General features: G+C 43.9%; 1 protein-coding gene across 1 annotated transcript in view; it reads right to left on the minus strand.

Annotated features, from left to right (window-relative positions):
* Window positions 1–4,906: 4,906 nt before the first annotated feature.
* The window catches only part of pdlim4 (PDZ and LIM domain 4), a 161,784-nt gene continuing 151,131 nt past the window's right edge, over window positions 4,907–15,559 (minus strand). Inside the window, exons 6-7 of the mRNA XM_083634927.1 lie at window positions 11,878–12,016; window positions 4,907–5,166 (exon numbers count right to left, since the gene is read on the minus strand). Of these exons, the coding sequence (XP_083491053.1) occupies window positions 4,962–5,166; window positions 11,878–12,016 (344 nt within the window). The 3' untranslated portion in view covers window positions 4,907–4,961. The remainder of the gene's footprint in view (window positions 5,167–11,877; window positions 12,017–15,559) is intronic.

Genomic DNA, 15,559 nt, shown 5'->3' on the forward strand with positions numbered 1-15,559 from the left:
TCCTGTAAGAAGCCAGTTTGTAATGAATTAATGCTTATTTATCATCATGACTGAAAAATGAGCTTGTAAGAATGATAATCACAGAGACATTTCTCGGTTTAGTGAAATACAAAATAGTGCAGTAAGTTGGAGATGTGTCAAAAAGAAGAAGAAGCTAAAGTCCACCAGGAACAGGAATAGCATTATGTGTAATTGCAACACACTTGAAAAATAGGACACTGAAACCTTTTAATCCATTGACCAAAACTGATATATATGACAATTCCTTAAATGTAAAAGGTTAAAGGAAAGACTGACATGTTACAATGGGGGACACCTCGGCATTCCGAAATGTCGGCACTCCGAAATACCGGCATTCCGACAAAATTGAGATCTGTCTCGCCATTGCGAAAGAACCCTCCCCCTAGTCTGGGCACCTTCCACCCCGCTTTTTGTCATGGGGCGTAAACCACGGAACCAGAATGAACACCGGAAGGCAGTGCGCCAAAAAACATCTGTGTTGCTGTTAGCTTGATGTCTCTTCCCTCGATTAATTGTCTGATGCAAAGCTTCTGTATTGGCTTAAAAGATGTGAGATTGTGAATCCGCAATGTTTCTAAAAGAACTTCGGTACGTCCATCTTTTGTTTTGTTGTTTGCCGTTCTGATACTTGGGTCAAATTGTCAAGTTAACGTGAAAGTTGACGAGCTAGAAACGCTGCCATCCGGTCTAGGGCGGGCTCTAGGCGGGAACCAGTAGGGTGACAAAATCAATTGTGGGCGGGAGCCAGGCTCTTTCTCGCCGAGAAGAGCCTGGTGACGCGAGGTTACCCAGACCCTAAACCTAACCTCTCCCACCCCCCACGCCTAAGCCTAACCTCCCCCAAAACCTAACCTCTCAGCGAAACATTTTTTGGAGATAAAAAGGGCCGCCTCTCCGAAAGCATAGAAGTCAATGATCGGAATGGCGACACTTGGGAATGGCGAGCTGACCCCGTTCCAATGTGCTGTACTGCATGGGGAACAGTGGTTTATGATCGTCTGAAGGCATCTGTGAATAGGAAGAACACCACTGAGTCCTCTGCATCGTTCATCACACCACCAAAGAGCAAAAAACATTCACCCCAAAAATGTCTTACAATAATGTATATTACATCCCAGTGTCCTGTAGCTATTCGGGCCATGTACAAAGTTTGTCTTTTCAATTTGTAGTCGCATACTTTGATTTCTCATTGTCTGAGTAGCGAGTCATACTGCTTTTAGCGTCCTTCACTCAGACAATGAGAAATCAAACATGCATATTCTCCTTATGCGACTACGAATTGAAAAGAATCAACTTTGTACACGGAGCCTCTTCTAAGGAATATAGTATTGTTTCTACCCATAGTCCTTTTAAACAGTATTCTGTTTAAAATAAACCCATATCCTGATTGATGGAAAATCAAAACCTAGATAGCTGGAACATGCTGATATTCCCTGCCATGCAATGGCATGTAAACATCCCATTTACTGTGGATTTTCACTATCTGTGTATGTTCCGTTTTATGGTGATATTTGGAATATTCCGATGTTATATTTGCTATGCATATGAACAGCTATGGACCTGGTTATTTTTGGTAGTATCCAGGAATATTCTGTGCATGTAAACACACTGATTGAGAGATGAGGGGGATTGGGGTAGATGTCAGTTTTTTTAGTTTTATTTTTTATTTATTTAAAATTGTTATGGGTTGGAGTTGTGGGATATGCTGCTCAGACCAGAGCCATATTCTGTCAACATATTTTAATATACGCTCAAAATACATAACATGTTTATGCTCAGCTGGCCTCATTTATCAAGCTTGTCAGTGTAGAAATACTGACCCGGGATCACTGAAACTCTAAACTCATGACCCTCCCAAAAGGCTAAACAGATCCAAGATCGGCATTCCTGCTCTACAGCTCCTGATAAATGTGGACTGGGATATTCAATAACCCCCATTAGTGGGGCTCAAAAAATGCACTTTCAATGTAAAATTGGTCGCTTCCGGAAAGAAGCGTCAAAATTTGCACAAATACTCCAAAGAAATCCACAAAAATCTCGATTTTTTTTTTCAAGATGGCCGCCATTTCCCACCCCAAAAACACTATTTTGGGGGCAACTTTGGGTAGAATTGTCCAATACGAATGATCTTGTTATCAAACCATACATTTATGACCACAGAGAAGCCAGATTTGTTCCATGTAAATTTCAAAATGGCTGCCATTTCAAAGATGGCTGCCATTTCAGCTATTTTTACCATAGGATTTCACTGTCCAGGGCGATTTTGATGATTCTGGTGTCAAATGACAGGTTTTTAACTATGGAAATTTCAAAATTATACATCAGAAATCATTTGTATATCTCCTTTTGCCATTTACTCTGCATATATTTTGAAAGTAATGTGGAAATATACATAAACAACAGTATTTTAACACAACTTTAGCAAAAGTTTTGTTATTGGTATATTGCTATAGGCTTGGGGGAGGGGGGTTGTTTACAAGATAACCCCCACACACACAAAAAAGTGCTGCCCCTTTAAACTACCGGTACCTGTCACTGCACTGCCTGCTGTCATTATTATTATCTCCGCCATGTTTTCGGCGGCGTCTGTCTGTGCTTTCTGTCTTTGTTCCTCCTCTCCTCTAGCTTGGCCTTCGCGTATCTCGAGAACCGTTGGTCAGATCAACTTCAAACTTTGGGAGTGTGCTAAGGAGTACGTGATGGAGTGCAGTGACCTGTTTTCGTGCAATTCGGCATAGCGCCACCTACTGGCAACAATCATTTTTTGTATCTCAACAACTTATCTCAACAACCGTTCGTCCAATTGACTTCAAATTTGGGGAGTGCGCTTCTCGGACCCGGATGGAGTGCGGTGCCGCATTTCATGTAATTTGGACTTATGTATAGTCATAGTGCCACCTACTGGCAACACAAAAAGCGGTTTACTGTATCTCGAGAACCATTCATCCGATCGTCTTCAAACTTGGCGGGTGTGTTGCTGGGAACCCCAGAAATATCAGTGGTAAACTTTGTGCAATTCAACCTCACAGCTTTCACGTACCTCCAGGACTGTCTGTCACTTCTATATGACTGTCCTTTCACTGTCAGGGCGATTTTGATGATTCTGGTGTCAAATGACTTTTTTCTTTTCAAAATTTCAAAATTTTACATCAGAAATCATTTGTATATCTCCTTTTGCCATTTACTCTGCATATCTTTTCAAAGTAATGTGAAAATATGCATAAACAACAGTATTTTAGCACAACTTTAGCCAACGAGTTTTGTTATTGGTGTACTGCTAGGCTGGGGGGGGGGGGGGTTGTTTTATAGATTACCCCCCCCCCCCCACATACACACACACACACAAAAAGTGCTGCCCCTTTAAATCGGCTGTCACTGCGCTGCCAGCTGTCATTTGGTGGTCGCTTGGTTTGTCAACTTCTGTCTAATATACAAAGATAATTCCTAAACTACATTCTGTGTCTGTAAGCAGGGGCGGCTCCAGGATTTCAGTTTTGGGTGGGCTCAACAAATGTAGGCTGGGCCCATCTTGGCGGCACCCGAAGGGTCTTTTTTTTTACATTTTTAGCGATATTTAGAGGAATATCTCATTTAAATTAATGATTTGAGGGCTTTTTTTGACCTTATTTAGCTACACTGTACATTACAACAACAACTGAAGCGCCAAATTTAACTCCCGTCAGTACTTGAAGTCTAATATAACAGTTTTATTTTTCTTTTATTGTTAGAAAGAGTCAGGAAACGTTTTTGTGTGTTTATTTTGTATTCAAATGTTCGTTTTAAAAATTAATTAATTAAAAAAACATATATATATATTTAAAAAAAAAAAAAAAAAAAAAAATCTGATTGGGCCTGGGGAAAAAGTGGGTGGGCCTAGGCCCGCCAGGCCCAATACTGGAGCCGCGCCTGTCTGTAAGTAATAAGTTACATTTATTTTTAGATATTTACCGTCATGTGATTCTCAGCTTTGATACTGTATACTTGAAAACTTGAAATATTTCTAGTTTTTTTCTTTGACTGTAAAAACGCTAGCTAGTTAGCATAACGGTTGTACACAAGTTAACCATATACTATGCTGTGTACAGTATACTGTATTGTAACCTACTTTTTGCCTCATTATAGGTATAGCTATGTAAATGAAAATAAGTTATACACATTGAAAGTTGTAATTTATTTAGGCTATTTGTATTTCAGTTTTACAGTGCTTTCAACAGTAAACATCCTAAAACTTTCCTGCTGCCTCTTTGTTTATTGAAAAAACCTAGCTATCTGCCAAGCTACCTTTAGCCAGCACCTTAATGATGGCTGTGTGTGTGTGTGTGTGTGTGTGTGTGTGTGTGTGCGTGCGTGCGCGTGTGCAAAATTAAAATGTCAATTTCCTATACATTTCTAATAAAAGTTGTGCTAAAATACTGTTGTTTATGCATATTTTTACATTACTTTGAAAAGATATGCAGAGTAAATGGTAAAAGGAGATATACAAATGATTTCTGATGAATAATTTTTAAATTTCCATAGTTAAAAACCTGTCATTTGACACCAGAATCATCAAAATCGCCCTGGACAGTGAAATCCTATGGTAAAAAATAGCTGAAATGGCAGCCATCTTTAAAATGGCAGCCATTTTGAAATTTTCATGGAATAAATCTGGCTTCTCTGTGGTCATAAATGTATGGTTTGATAACAAGATCATTCATATTGGACAATTCTACCCAAAGTTGCCCCCAAAATAGTGTTTTCAGGCTGGAAATGGCGACCATCTTGGAAAAATCAAAATTTCTGCGTGGCTAATGACTTTTATCAAAATAACAGTCCACAAGGAGTATTTGTGCCAATTTTGGTGCTTCTTTCCGGAAGCGACCTAAAGGTGCTGTTTTGAGCCCCACTACATCATTTCCGCTCTCCTTGTTAAACGACAGTATGGCCCCCCTCTCTGCGTCTCAGACCAGCTCCACCTTGGAGTTGGGGTAAACGGCGACCACGTCGTAGCCCTCTGGTGGCTGGACGCGGGCCTTGGCGTGGGTCTCACAGTACAGGTTGTCCTCGATGAAGAAGTAGCCTCTCTGCTTGAGGTTGATGCCACAGTCGTCACACATGAAGCACTCGGGGTGGTAGAGCTTGTCCCTGGCCTTCACTATGGTGCCGCTGGAGGGAGGGAGGGAGGTAGGGAGGCAGATTAGAATAGCTGTAGAGGCTTTGCAGATGTGTCAAATCTCCTGGCAAAGGCTAAATATATAACAATATGCCAAAAAACTGTAAATGTAAGTAAAAGTGGACAAGATTTGCTTCCAACTGTAGGCCTACAGTTACCCCTTTGGTATGTTGTCCTACCATGGACATAGCAGTACTGAGGAGGATGGTATGTTGTCCTACCATAGAGATAGCAGTACAGAGGAGGATGGAAATGACGAATGATGCAAATGAAATGATGCAGCAGCATGCAAAATGAAAGCCATTTTGGAGGTGCTGTCCTCACCGAGGAGAGCAAGACTGAAAAAGTCTCCAACTGTCCATTTGCTTATCTGACTAACAGACTGTTTATACAACTAACCATTATCTGTGCGCGTCAAGCGATTATAGGACTTTATAGCAGCTGTAACCAAACAAGCATGCGAAGTTCCTGTCACAGTGTTTCTCTCAGGCACTGAACACATCCTTATTTAGAGCGATGGCTGTGGGGAGTAGCTGCAGGTGGAGGGAGGGCTACACATGTTACACAGTGACTATGTTTACATGCACACAATATTCCACTATTATTTGGAAAATAGCAATATTTTGAATTTGATAAGGGTCATGTAAACAGCATATTCCAGTTGCATTTTCCAGTATTATTCGGGTTTTAGGAGGATTCTTTGATCATGTACAGCAGGGGTTCCCAACCTTTTTTGTGCCAAGGACCGGTAGATACATGGAAAAAAAAAGTTGCGGACTGGTTGTCAATTTTGTTGTCGGTTTTAGTTACATATATATTTACTCACCAGTACTGTATGTAGCCTATAGATGCCTATAGCCTATTTATGTTTTTGTTTAAACTACAATCATAAATAAACGTCAACTTGAAACTATGTTTCAACTACCACACACAGCCTATAATATTATAGCCTATGTTTATTATTATTTATTTATTTTTGTTGTTTTTTGTTTGTTTTTGGGGGGGGACCGGCTCGCGGCCCGGTACCAAATGTGTTGCAGCCCGGTACCGGTCCGCGGCCCGGTGGTTGGGGACCACTGATGTACAGTATACAGCGCATTCGGAACATGCATCTCAATCAGGGTTTTTACCGCAGTTTGCGACGCATGTTGCCTGTTTGCGGTCAGCTGATGTATGCTAGAAAGCGCTAGAAGAGGCGATATAATCATATAATCCATCATCTCTGGCATGCGAAAAGAAAAGCCCACATTTCTGATCGGGAGATGAGAAACATCGATTTAAAGAGAGAGTGGTGCCCAGTGCCCACGGAAGTCCAAAATCCTTGCGACAACGCGAGCTAATAACGTAGGCTACTAGCCTACTTTTATGAAAGACTTGGATGTGCAAATATCGCAACGCCAAACTTTTCAGCAACAAGCTCCTGAAATGGACCAAGTGATGCTGGTAAGAATAGCGCTGCTCTGTTTATTCTCAACAGAAAAACTCCACTGATTCTAGCTGCATCTCTCTCTCCCACCCCCTCCCTCATGTGTCGGGGAGGGCGAGCTACGGCTGCATGTAAACAGGAATATTAGTGGATTATTCATTTAGTCGGAATATTGTCATTTTCCGAATATGGGGGGAAAAACTGAATATTGTGTTGCATGTAAACACCAATGTTCCTTGCTACACGTGGACCATTGTGCCACCGTTTTTGTGTTTGTTGTCTCCCTCAAAATTAAAATGACCACTCTCGGTAACTGTTGGCAAGCGACCTCATGTTGTTCTAAAACACATACATTTTAAGCTCAGAATGGCTAGGATAAAATGCATTTTATCATGGGCTAGACCAGTGAGTCTCAACCTTTTTCATATCAAGCACCCCTAATTTAGTCCACATTAGCGGCATCGACCCCAATTTGATGAGATTGTGTCTCTCCGGTCCAAATCTGATAATATATTAATTACTAGAAATTATTTTGGCCATACGCCCGCATGACTCTATGTAGGTCGAGAGATAAGTGAAACTATGATCTTTCTTATACATTCTCTAATTGTGTTAATGAAATAATGCTGAAGTTTAACAGTTGATCATTTTGCTGAGGACCCTCTAGAACCCCTTCAAGGACCCCTGCTCGTCCCCAGCCCACATTGTAAATCACTGGACTAGACTACTGACCTAAATAATATAGAGCTATCCCATTGATCTTGGTCTCCCGTTTGGAGTTGAAACGTTGGCTGTTGCCATCTTGATTTTTCGTCAGCAGAGTGGGAGGGAATGGGTGAGTCCTTCCGCAGCTCATGCGAGATTGGGGTTTCCCAGAGCTGCAGCTTTGCCTGCTATTGGTCCGTGATTGGCAAGCTGCGCGATCACTGGACAGGCGATCTGTCAATCACCCCCTTTTCTATCATCTATTTTACTCCAAACGGGCAAGTTATATAAAAAATGACCCCCCTACAGTTGTTATGAAAAGGTGAAATTAACTATACTGCCCTGCAAAGCCAAAAGGGGGTAACTCGCCAGAGTGTAGAACTGAGAAAAATGACTTTTGTTGTTGTCCAGCCAAATGTATTGTAGGACGAAAACTGGAAATGTGTTAATTTTTTGTTTTTTTAATGTAGTTATTTATCGACATCATTTTTTTTAGCTCAAACTTGACCTTTTACCCTTATTTGGAAGTTACCTTACTCTGGCTTTGCATTGTCTGCAAAATAATATGGGGTAATGCCAAGCGAAAAGACGGTAACTTCAATTTGATCCTTCACTTGCTTGCTTATCACTATATAAAACCAGTATATATGATAATAATGATAACAGACATGACGTTTAATGTTCATGACACAATTAGGCTTAATATAATATACGTATAAATATAATATAACTAGATTATCAGGCCGCTAAACATCCTTCAAGCCTAGTTTGGTGGGACTCTTGTTGGCCCGTTGTTGTGTGTCTGTGTGTTTACGCCTCGTATGAGCTGGCTCCTCGGGGGTTAATGTCATATGAGCTGGCACATCTGGGGTTAATTTCATATGAGAGGCGCCTCGGGGGTTAAAGTTGTATGAGCTGGTACCTCAGGGGTTAATGTCATATGAGCTGGGGTCTCGGGGGTTAATGCTGTATGAGCTGGTACCTCAGGGGTTAATGTCATATGAGCTGGTACCTCAGGGGTTAATGTCGTATAAGCTGGTGCCTCGGGGGTTAATGTTGTATGAGCTGGTGCCTCGGGGTTAATGTCATATGAGCTGGTGCCTCGGGGTTAATGTCATATGAGCTGGTGCCTCGGGGGTTAATGTTGTATGAGCTTGTGCCTCGGGGTTACTGTTGTATGAGCTGACACCTTAGGGGGTTAAATTTGTATGAGCTGGAGCCTCGAGGGTAAATGTGGTATGACCTGGTGCCTCGGGGGTTACCGTATAAGGGTTAGGGGGTTAATGCCATATGAGCTGGCACCTTGGGAGTTAATGTGGGTGGTGTGGGTGTCTGTGTGGGTGGGGGTGGCATGGTATTGGTCCGATGTCACAATCATGACATTAGGCCTGCCCAGTAATGTAACTTATACCTTAACTCAACCTGAGCATTCTGGTGAGTTACCCCCCTTTTGGCGTTGCAGGGCAGAGCATTCAGAGTGCAGTCAAACCAAACCAAACAACCGTAACTGATGTTACCTCAGTCTGGCTTGGCTTTCCTAGGGCTTTTGGAAGTTACTGTAAATATGACCCCCTATTTTCTCCAAAAAACAACAAAATTGACTCAAGATATTTTTCCACATGATAAAGCAGATCTTTAATGTTCCAAAAATGACAAAAACCCATTTTTGACAAAAATGTAGTTACCCCCTTTTGGCTTTGCAGGGCAGTACTGTATATAAACCAAAACCGTGTTTCGCCCCTGCCTGGAAAGATGTTTAATCCTGTTACAAAGTTGGGCATTTTAACACGGGCGGAAGGGGTGCTCCAGCTTTTCAGGTGGCGCAGTCGGTAGCGCTGTCGCCTCACAGATAGAAGGTCCTGAGTTCGATTCTCGCCTGGGACACTGTGGGCGCTGGAGTTGTGACCCCCCCATATCTTCAGTGCCTACTGCCCAGGTGGGCTATCTCGTCGAAAGGGCCTTTCTGTGTGGAGTTTCCATGTTCTCCCCGTACCCCCCAGGGGGTTCCTCCGTACATAACCCCCCATTAAAAACATGCAGAAGATCGTCATCCGACCAGTGACGACAACATTTGAAGTTGGTCCAATGATGGTCCAATGATGGTCCCCGGGCGCTGGAAAGAAAAAGCGACCACTGCTCCTGGCCTGCCCCCCGGAAAGGGCAAGCCTGGATGGATCAAATGCAGCGGACATATTTCACTGGCTGTGTTGTGGCCGCATGCATGTGTTGTAGTGTGTTCGTGTGACAATAAAGACGGGCTTCCGTCTGAAATCGTGAATGCCTACTGCCCCTGACGCCTAGTGGCCATTCGAGGAACTACAGCTTTTCAATTCACTTCTGCATCATCAGAGGGAAGCCAGGGGGGTTGGCCACTGGACTAGACAGATCCGAGAGCTGCGTGTCTTTAGTGCAATGGATAGGGAAGTAGGGAAGTAGAGAGTCATGATGGGACAGACATTGCTCATCAGACTCTCATGTATGCTGACGACTGGGGCCCCTAAAAAGGTAGAACCGGCCCTGAGACTCACCCCCCCCCCCCCCCTCCTCCACCACCACCACCAGCACGTCTTGCAGGTTAAACTATTGACACAGTGCTCCATACACTTGTGTGAACTCCTGTTTAAACGCTCCTGGAACATAAGAGCCGTATTGTGCATTCAAAGCCCTACAAAGCTCTGCTGTTAACGGTTAAACCAAGCAGATGACATCACTACAAAGCTCTGCTGTTAACGGCTGAACCAAGCGCTGACATCACTATTTACCTGCAGCTGCTTTTATAGAGTGGGGATTACCGCTGCTTGTGGTTTCCTTGGTAAAAGAGAGAGATAGAGAGAGAGAGAGAGAGAGAGAGAGAGTGTTGTGTGTGTGTGTGTGTGTGTGTGTGTGTGTGTGTGTGTGTGTGTCCTCTAGACGTTATCACCAACATGCTGGCACGCACTGATGACTTCCTCCATTGGTCTGGGCTGGAGGTCAAACACACCAAATGTGCTGTGCTCCATGAACGCCGCAGCGGTGGCAACCGCTGGTATAAGGCCAAGAACGACAAGCCCCCCTTGTTTTTAATAATGGGCCAACCCATCAGGGTGTATTCCCGTAATGAGACCTACCCATATTTGGGCCATAAGTTTAACATCGCTGTTGATTGGGGGGAGCAAGTCGAGGAGCTCACTGAAGAGTTTCTCCATCGACTCAACCTGATTGACCTGTCTCCCCTGCCTATAGTCATGAAGCTCCAGGCTGTGAGAGAGGTGGCCTTGGCTAAGGTACAACATCTCTTTGCCAACGTACACATCCCACAAAACGCATTGAGAGAAATGACAAATAAAACCGTCCAGCTGGTGAGAAAATGGGCAGGCCTAAACACACACTCAACACGAGACATCATTCTCCTACCCTACGGTGAAGGAGGGCCGGGGGTTCCAAATGTAGAGTGGATTTACACAGCAACCAGGCTAACCCACCTGCTCCACATGCTGAACAATGACGACGTCACTGTCAGAGAAATGGCCAGGGCTTCTCTAGACCTACGCAGGAGGAACCTGGCCCCCGCAAATCAGAATAACTTCCTGGGCTTCAGGAGAAAAGATTCCGGGAAATTAGACTCACAAGCCAAGGGCTTTGGGGTCTGGTCTGATTGGCCAGATCTCAACTGCAACAGAACAGGAGTTCAGTTAAGATGGGCAAAAACCAACTCACAAGCTGAAGTGCCCATTTCTGATGGATTAATTACCGACCCCTGTGTGGCTGTAGAGGCTACTATCACCCAGCAGGGGGCAGACACTAAACTACAGAAAGACACTTCAAGAAGAGTTCTGCTCAGCATGAAGCTTAGTTTAATCATTAAAACTGATAAATGGGGATAGGTTTTCCTCAGTTCTGCAGAAAGGCCTGTTGGTGCAGGTCGACCTATGTGTTTTAGGCTCAGAGAATAACTTGATTCACCTCTTAAAGTTCAAATTATACACTCTATGGCCAGAGGTGGAGTGGGAAACTAAGGTGGGTGAACCATCATCTCCAGATGGCGATTACAATATTTTTTAACAACAACGGCCCTGAGTATAAAACACTGGAATTTTTCAGAATTTCTCTTGATTGTTTTATCCTAAATAGACCCCATTAACTTAATTATGTAGATCATTAAGTTACATGTGGGGGATTTTAAGATACCTTGTACCAAGAATTTTACTTAACAAGTACCAACCTTGGTTTGAATTAATTCAACATGATGTGCTGAATAGAAAAGGAACATTTCTAAATAAATAAAAACGGCCGGTGTTGTTGTTGTTGTTGTTGTTGTTGTGGTGGTGGTCCGAGTGAAATGTTCTATGGTCTCTCCTGATTCCGAATATCTTATTTGCTTGGTTTGACCAAGTAGAACTCTTCTCTAAAGGTTTTTTTCTAAAATGTCTATGGAGAAATGAATGGTGAATGAAATCCCTTAGGTCCCATGCCGAACCCGGAAGAGGGCGTGACTTAGGCACTGTATATGGCATTCCCAATTGGATACAACTGCGATACCATGTAGGAAATAAAGGTTCAGTGTAAACCAAGTCAGGATCTGTACAATACTTACACAATGCCATTACAGCAGCGAGTGCACTGGGGGAGCTTCTGAAGGCCGGACATGGGGCTGGGGATGGGGCTTCCCAGTTTGGGGATTGGGGATCTGACTGGTGACTTCAGACTTCTCATTCTTTCCGTTGGGGAGACACCTAGGAATGAGAAAGTATAGCCACAGAATAAACACAGGAGCTATGGAAACTGCACCATAACATAACCATTCATAGCATAACCACTCACAGGCCAGACCTGGAAGAAAAACATACATACATGCATGCATGCATGTATGTATAGCGTGTTCATAAATCCCAGAATTCCATGTGCTGGTAACCCTTGGAAAGTGTGTGTGTGTGTGTGTGTTTGTGTGTGTGTGTGTGTGTGTGTGTGTGTGTGTGTGTGTGTGTGAGGGTGAGAGGGCAGTGGGCTGTCAGGTCTGTTGTGTGATATGGAGATAGATTCATATTTGGCACACTGCACCGGGGCGGGGGTCAGTTTCTGTTCCGCATGGAGCCATTTCTCACAGGTTACCCGGCCCAGTGCAGGACGGTGGATCAGTGGTTAGCACTGTTGCCTCACAGCAAGAAGGGCCCGGGTTCGAACCCCGGTCCGTTCCAGGTCCTTTCTGTGTGGAGTTTGCATGTTCTCCCTACCACGGAGTGACAATAAAAATCTTGAATCTTGAATCTTGAATCTAGAACGCGGAGGAGGGCCGTTTCAGTGCTGTGGCGCGGTTTGAAGCCAGACTGAAATTTATCGTGCAAATTATGCAGCTCGAGGAATGATTGAAGACTTTTGAGAGGAATGGTAGTTGAGAAGTCGGTCTAAAGTTAGCAAGGACAGAGGGATCAAGGCTTGGCTTAAGCGCAGATACTTTACTAATGAAGAAGTTGAGAAAGCTTTCACATAGGGCAGGTGAAGGTACAACAGAGGGGGCATCACAGGGGTTTATGAGAGAGTTAAGGACCTTTCTCTCCCACTTTCTCTCAGCGCGTCTGCATGCGCATCTGAGAGCATGCGTGGCATCGTTTAGCCAGGGTGTTGGGAGAGTTTTCTTTCGTTTGGACCTGAGGGGCGCAACAGTGTCCAAGATATCGGTGCATGTGCATTGTCGATAACGTACCATGGCAAAGCAGGGGGATGAGTTGAGGGTCGACGATATCCATTGTGCTATGCTAAAACTATCAGATGCATCTTCTTTGTTACTGTAACTGTAATTGTTTGGTAACATAAAAAGGAAAGTAGCTTTTTCCTGCTGACTATCCCACTTGAACAAACACCAATCTCCTTTATGAGCCAAGAGAATCTGCACTACATAAAACTTTATGTAGCTACATGATTAAAATAATCTTTTGGAAGATGCCAACTCCCAAGAATAGATTGCAACTTGCATCATTTATTTTATTATCTTTTCCCCAAAACTGACTGTTTTTAATGACACAAACAAACAAAGGCACAGATGAAGGTTGTCTCTTCTCAGGAGTTGCTTTGCCTTCCTTTCTTGGCATTTCTTTATGACGGGCTATCAACTCCAGCCGTCAAACGTTTAGTTATGCCTGACTGGAATGCATGAAAGCGGCCCTGGTTACTTCAGGAGAGTTGAATGCACTCCAGTGGTTCCTGTGCACCAGGCCTGAGCGCAGCCGTGAACTGTATGACTCCACTGATGATGTGCCAATGGAGACTTTTTAGCCCAGCACGCCACCTTTCACTGCTGCTAACCGCAAGCCCATTACCTAGCATCTGGCACCTGACTCAAAGCACTTTCCATCCCTTGCTAACGCTCCGCGCTGAGTTTAAGACTTGACATGAGCTGGATGATTTTTTTTTTTTTTTTTTTTTACTGGGATTAACATCTCTATTACCTAATGATGCACTCTAATGGAAACGCTTTTATGTGCTGGGCTCTCACGACGTTCTCACAAAGGCGGAGGTTGACTAGTAAAAATGGTCCAGACCACAGACATGGACGGCTAAGGAGAGCAGAATGAAGGAGTGCTTGTTTAGTCTCGCTTCTACATTTTGAAGTAGCCAAGCTACAAAGTGCCTGTACACTCTGTGTCTAACTGCTCACAGACAGACCCCATATTTGATTTGACAGACAATGACAAGTTGGCCCATTCCAACACAAATCTTGCAAGGCAACATTTAATATACAACGCATGTCCAACACTGTGACTAATACCAAGCAGACACACTGTTGAAGAGTGGGAGAGGCTTCTTACCCTCCATGCTAACTCAAAGCTGTCAAGTGGAGTGTGAAGCCTCAATAAACAAGCAAAGTGTAGAGCGGTAAACCCTATAGACAAGTGTAATCAAAGCATTTGAGATATCTGTGGTAGAATATTGTTAGCCTGGTTAAAAGCATCCTGATCATGTGACCTCACATTCTGTTTCGCTCTATGTGTCAGTCTGGACTCCAATCCGTCCACAGCGATGTCAGTGGGTGGGAGTACTTGCCTCAATAGCCAACTCCTTCAGCCAATCAGCGTCGCCAAATCCAGTCCTTCAGCCAATCAGCATCAGATCCAGTCAAATCCAAATGCACTTAGAAGAAAGGCGAAAACGTATTTTCCCTCGAGAACTCTGCTAGTGCATACTCTTGTTCTTGTTTCATTCTTGTAATTGAGCTCTATTTCTGCAATAACTGCACTTACGGCTGTGTAAACTCTAGTAACGTTGCCAGCGATGTCCCTGATTGCTTACGTTGTGAACTATGAGGCCAGTCCCTGATTGGCCTGTGGACTTTGTATTTTGTGAAAAGGCCCGCCCCGGGCTGGAGGCCCCGGGCCCCGGGCCCCGGGCTGGAGAAACTAAACGAAACGGAATGTGAGTTCACGTGATCAGGATGGTTTACCATGGTTTACCATGCGAAGGTCATGTGATCAGGATGGTTTACCAGGCGAAGGTCATGTGATCAGGATGGTTTACCAGGCGAAGGTCATGTGATCAGGATGGTTTACCATGGTTTACCATGCGAAGGTCATGTGATCAGGATGGTTTACCAGGCTAAGGTCATGTGATCAGGATGGTTTACCATGGTTTACCATGCGAAGGTCATGTGATCAGGATGGTTTACCATGCGAAGGTCATGTGATCAGGATGGTTTACCAGGCTAAGGTCATGTGATCAGGATGGTTTACCATGGTTTACCATGCGAAGGTCATGTGATCAGGATGGTTTACCAGGCGAAGGTCATGTGATCAGGATGGTTTACCAGGCTAAGGTCATGTGATCAGGATGGTTTACCAGGCTAAGGTCATGTGATCAGGATGGTTTACCAGGCTAAGGTCATGTGATCAAGATGGTTTACCAGGCTAAGGTCATGTGATCAGGATGGTTTACCATGGTTTACCATGCGAAGGTCATGTGATCAGGATGGTTTACCAGGCGAAGGTCATGTGATCAGGATGGTTTACCAGGCTAAGGTCATGTGATCAGGATGGTTTACCAGGCTAAGGTCATGTGATCAGGATGGTTTACCAGGCTAAGGTCATGTGATCAAGATGGTTTACCAGGCTAAGGTCATGTGATCAGGATGGTTTACCAGGCTAAGGTCATGTGATCAGGATGGTTTACCAGGCTAAGGTCATGTGATCAGGATGGTTTACCAGGCTAAGGTCATGTGATCAGGATGGTTTACCAGGCTAAGGTCATGTGATCAGGATGGTTTACCAGGCTAAGGTCCGTGATCAGGA

This window comes from Poromitra crassiceps (genome assembly GCF_964638095.1).
Source record: "Poromitra crassiceps genome assembly, chromosome: 1".
NCBI classification, from domain to species: domain Eukaryota; kingdom Metazoa; phylum Chordata; class Actinopteri; order Beryciformes; family Melamphaidae; genus Poromitra; species Poromitra crassiceps.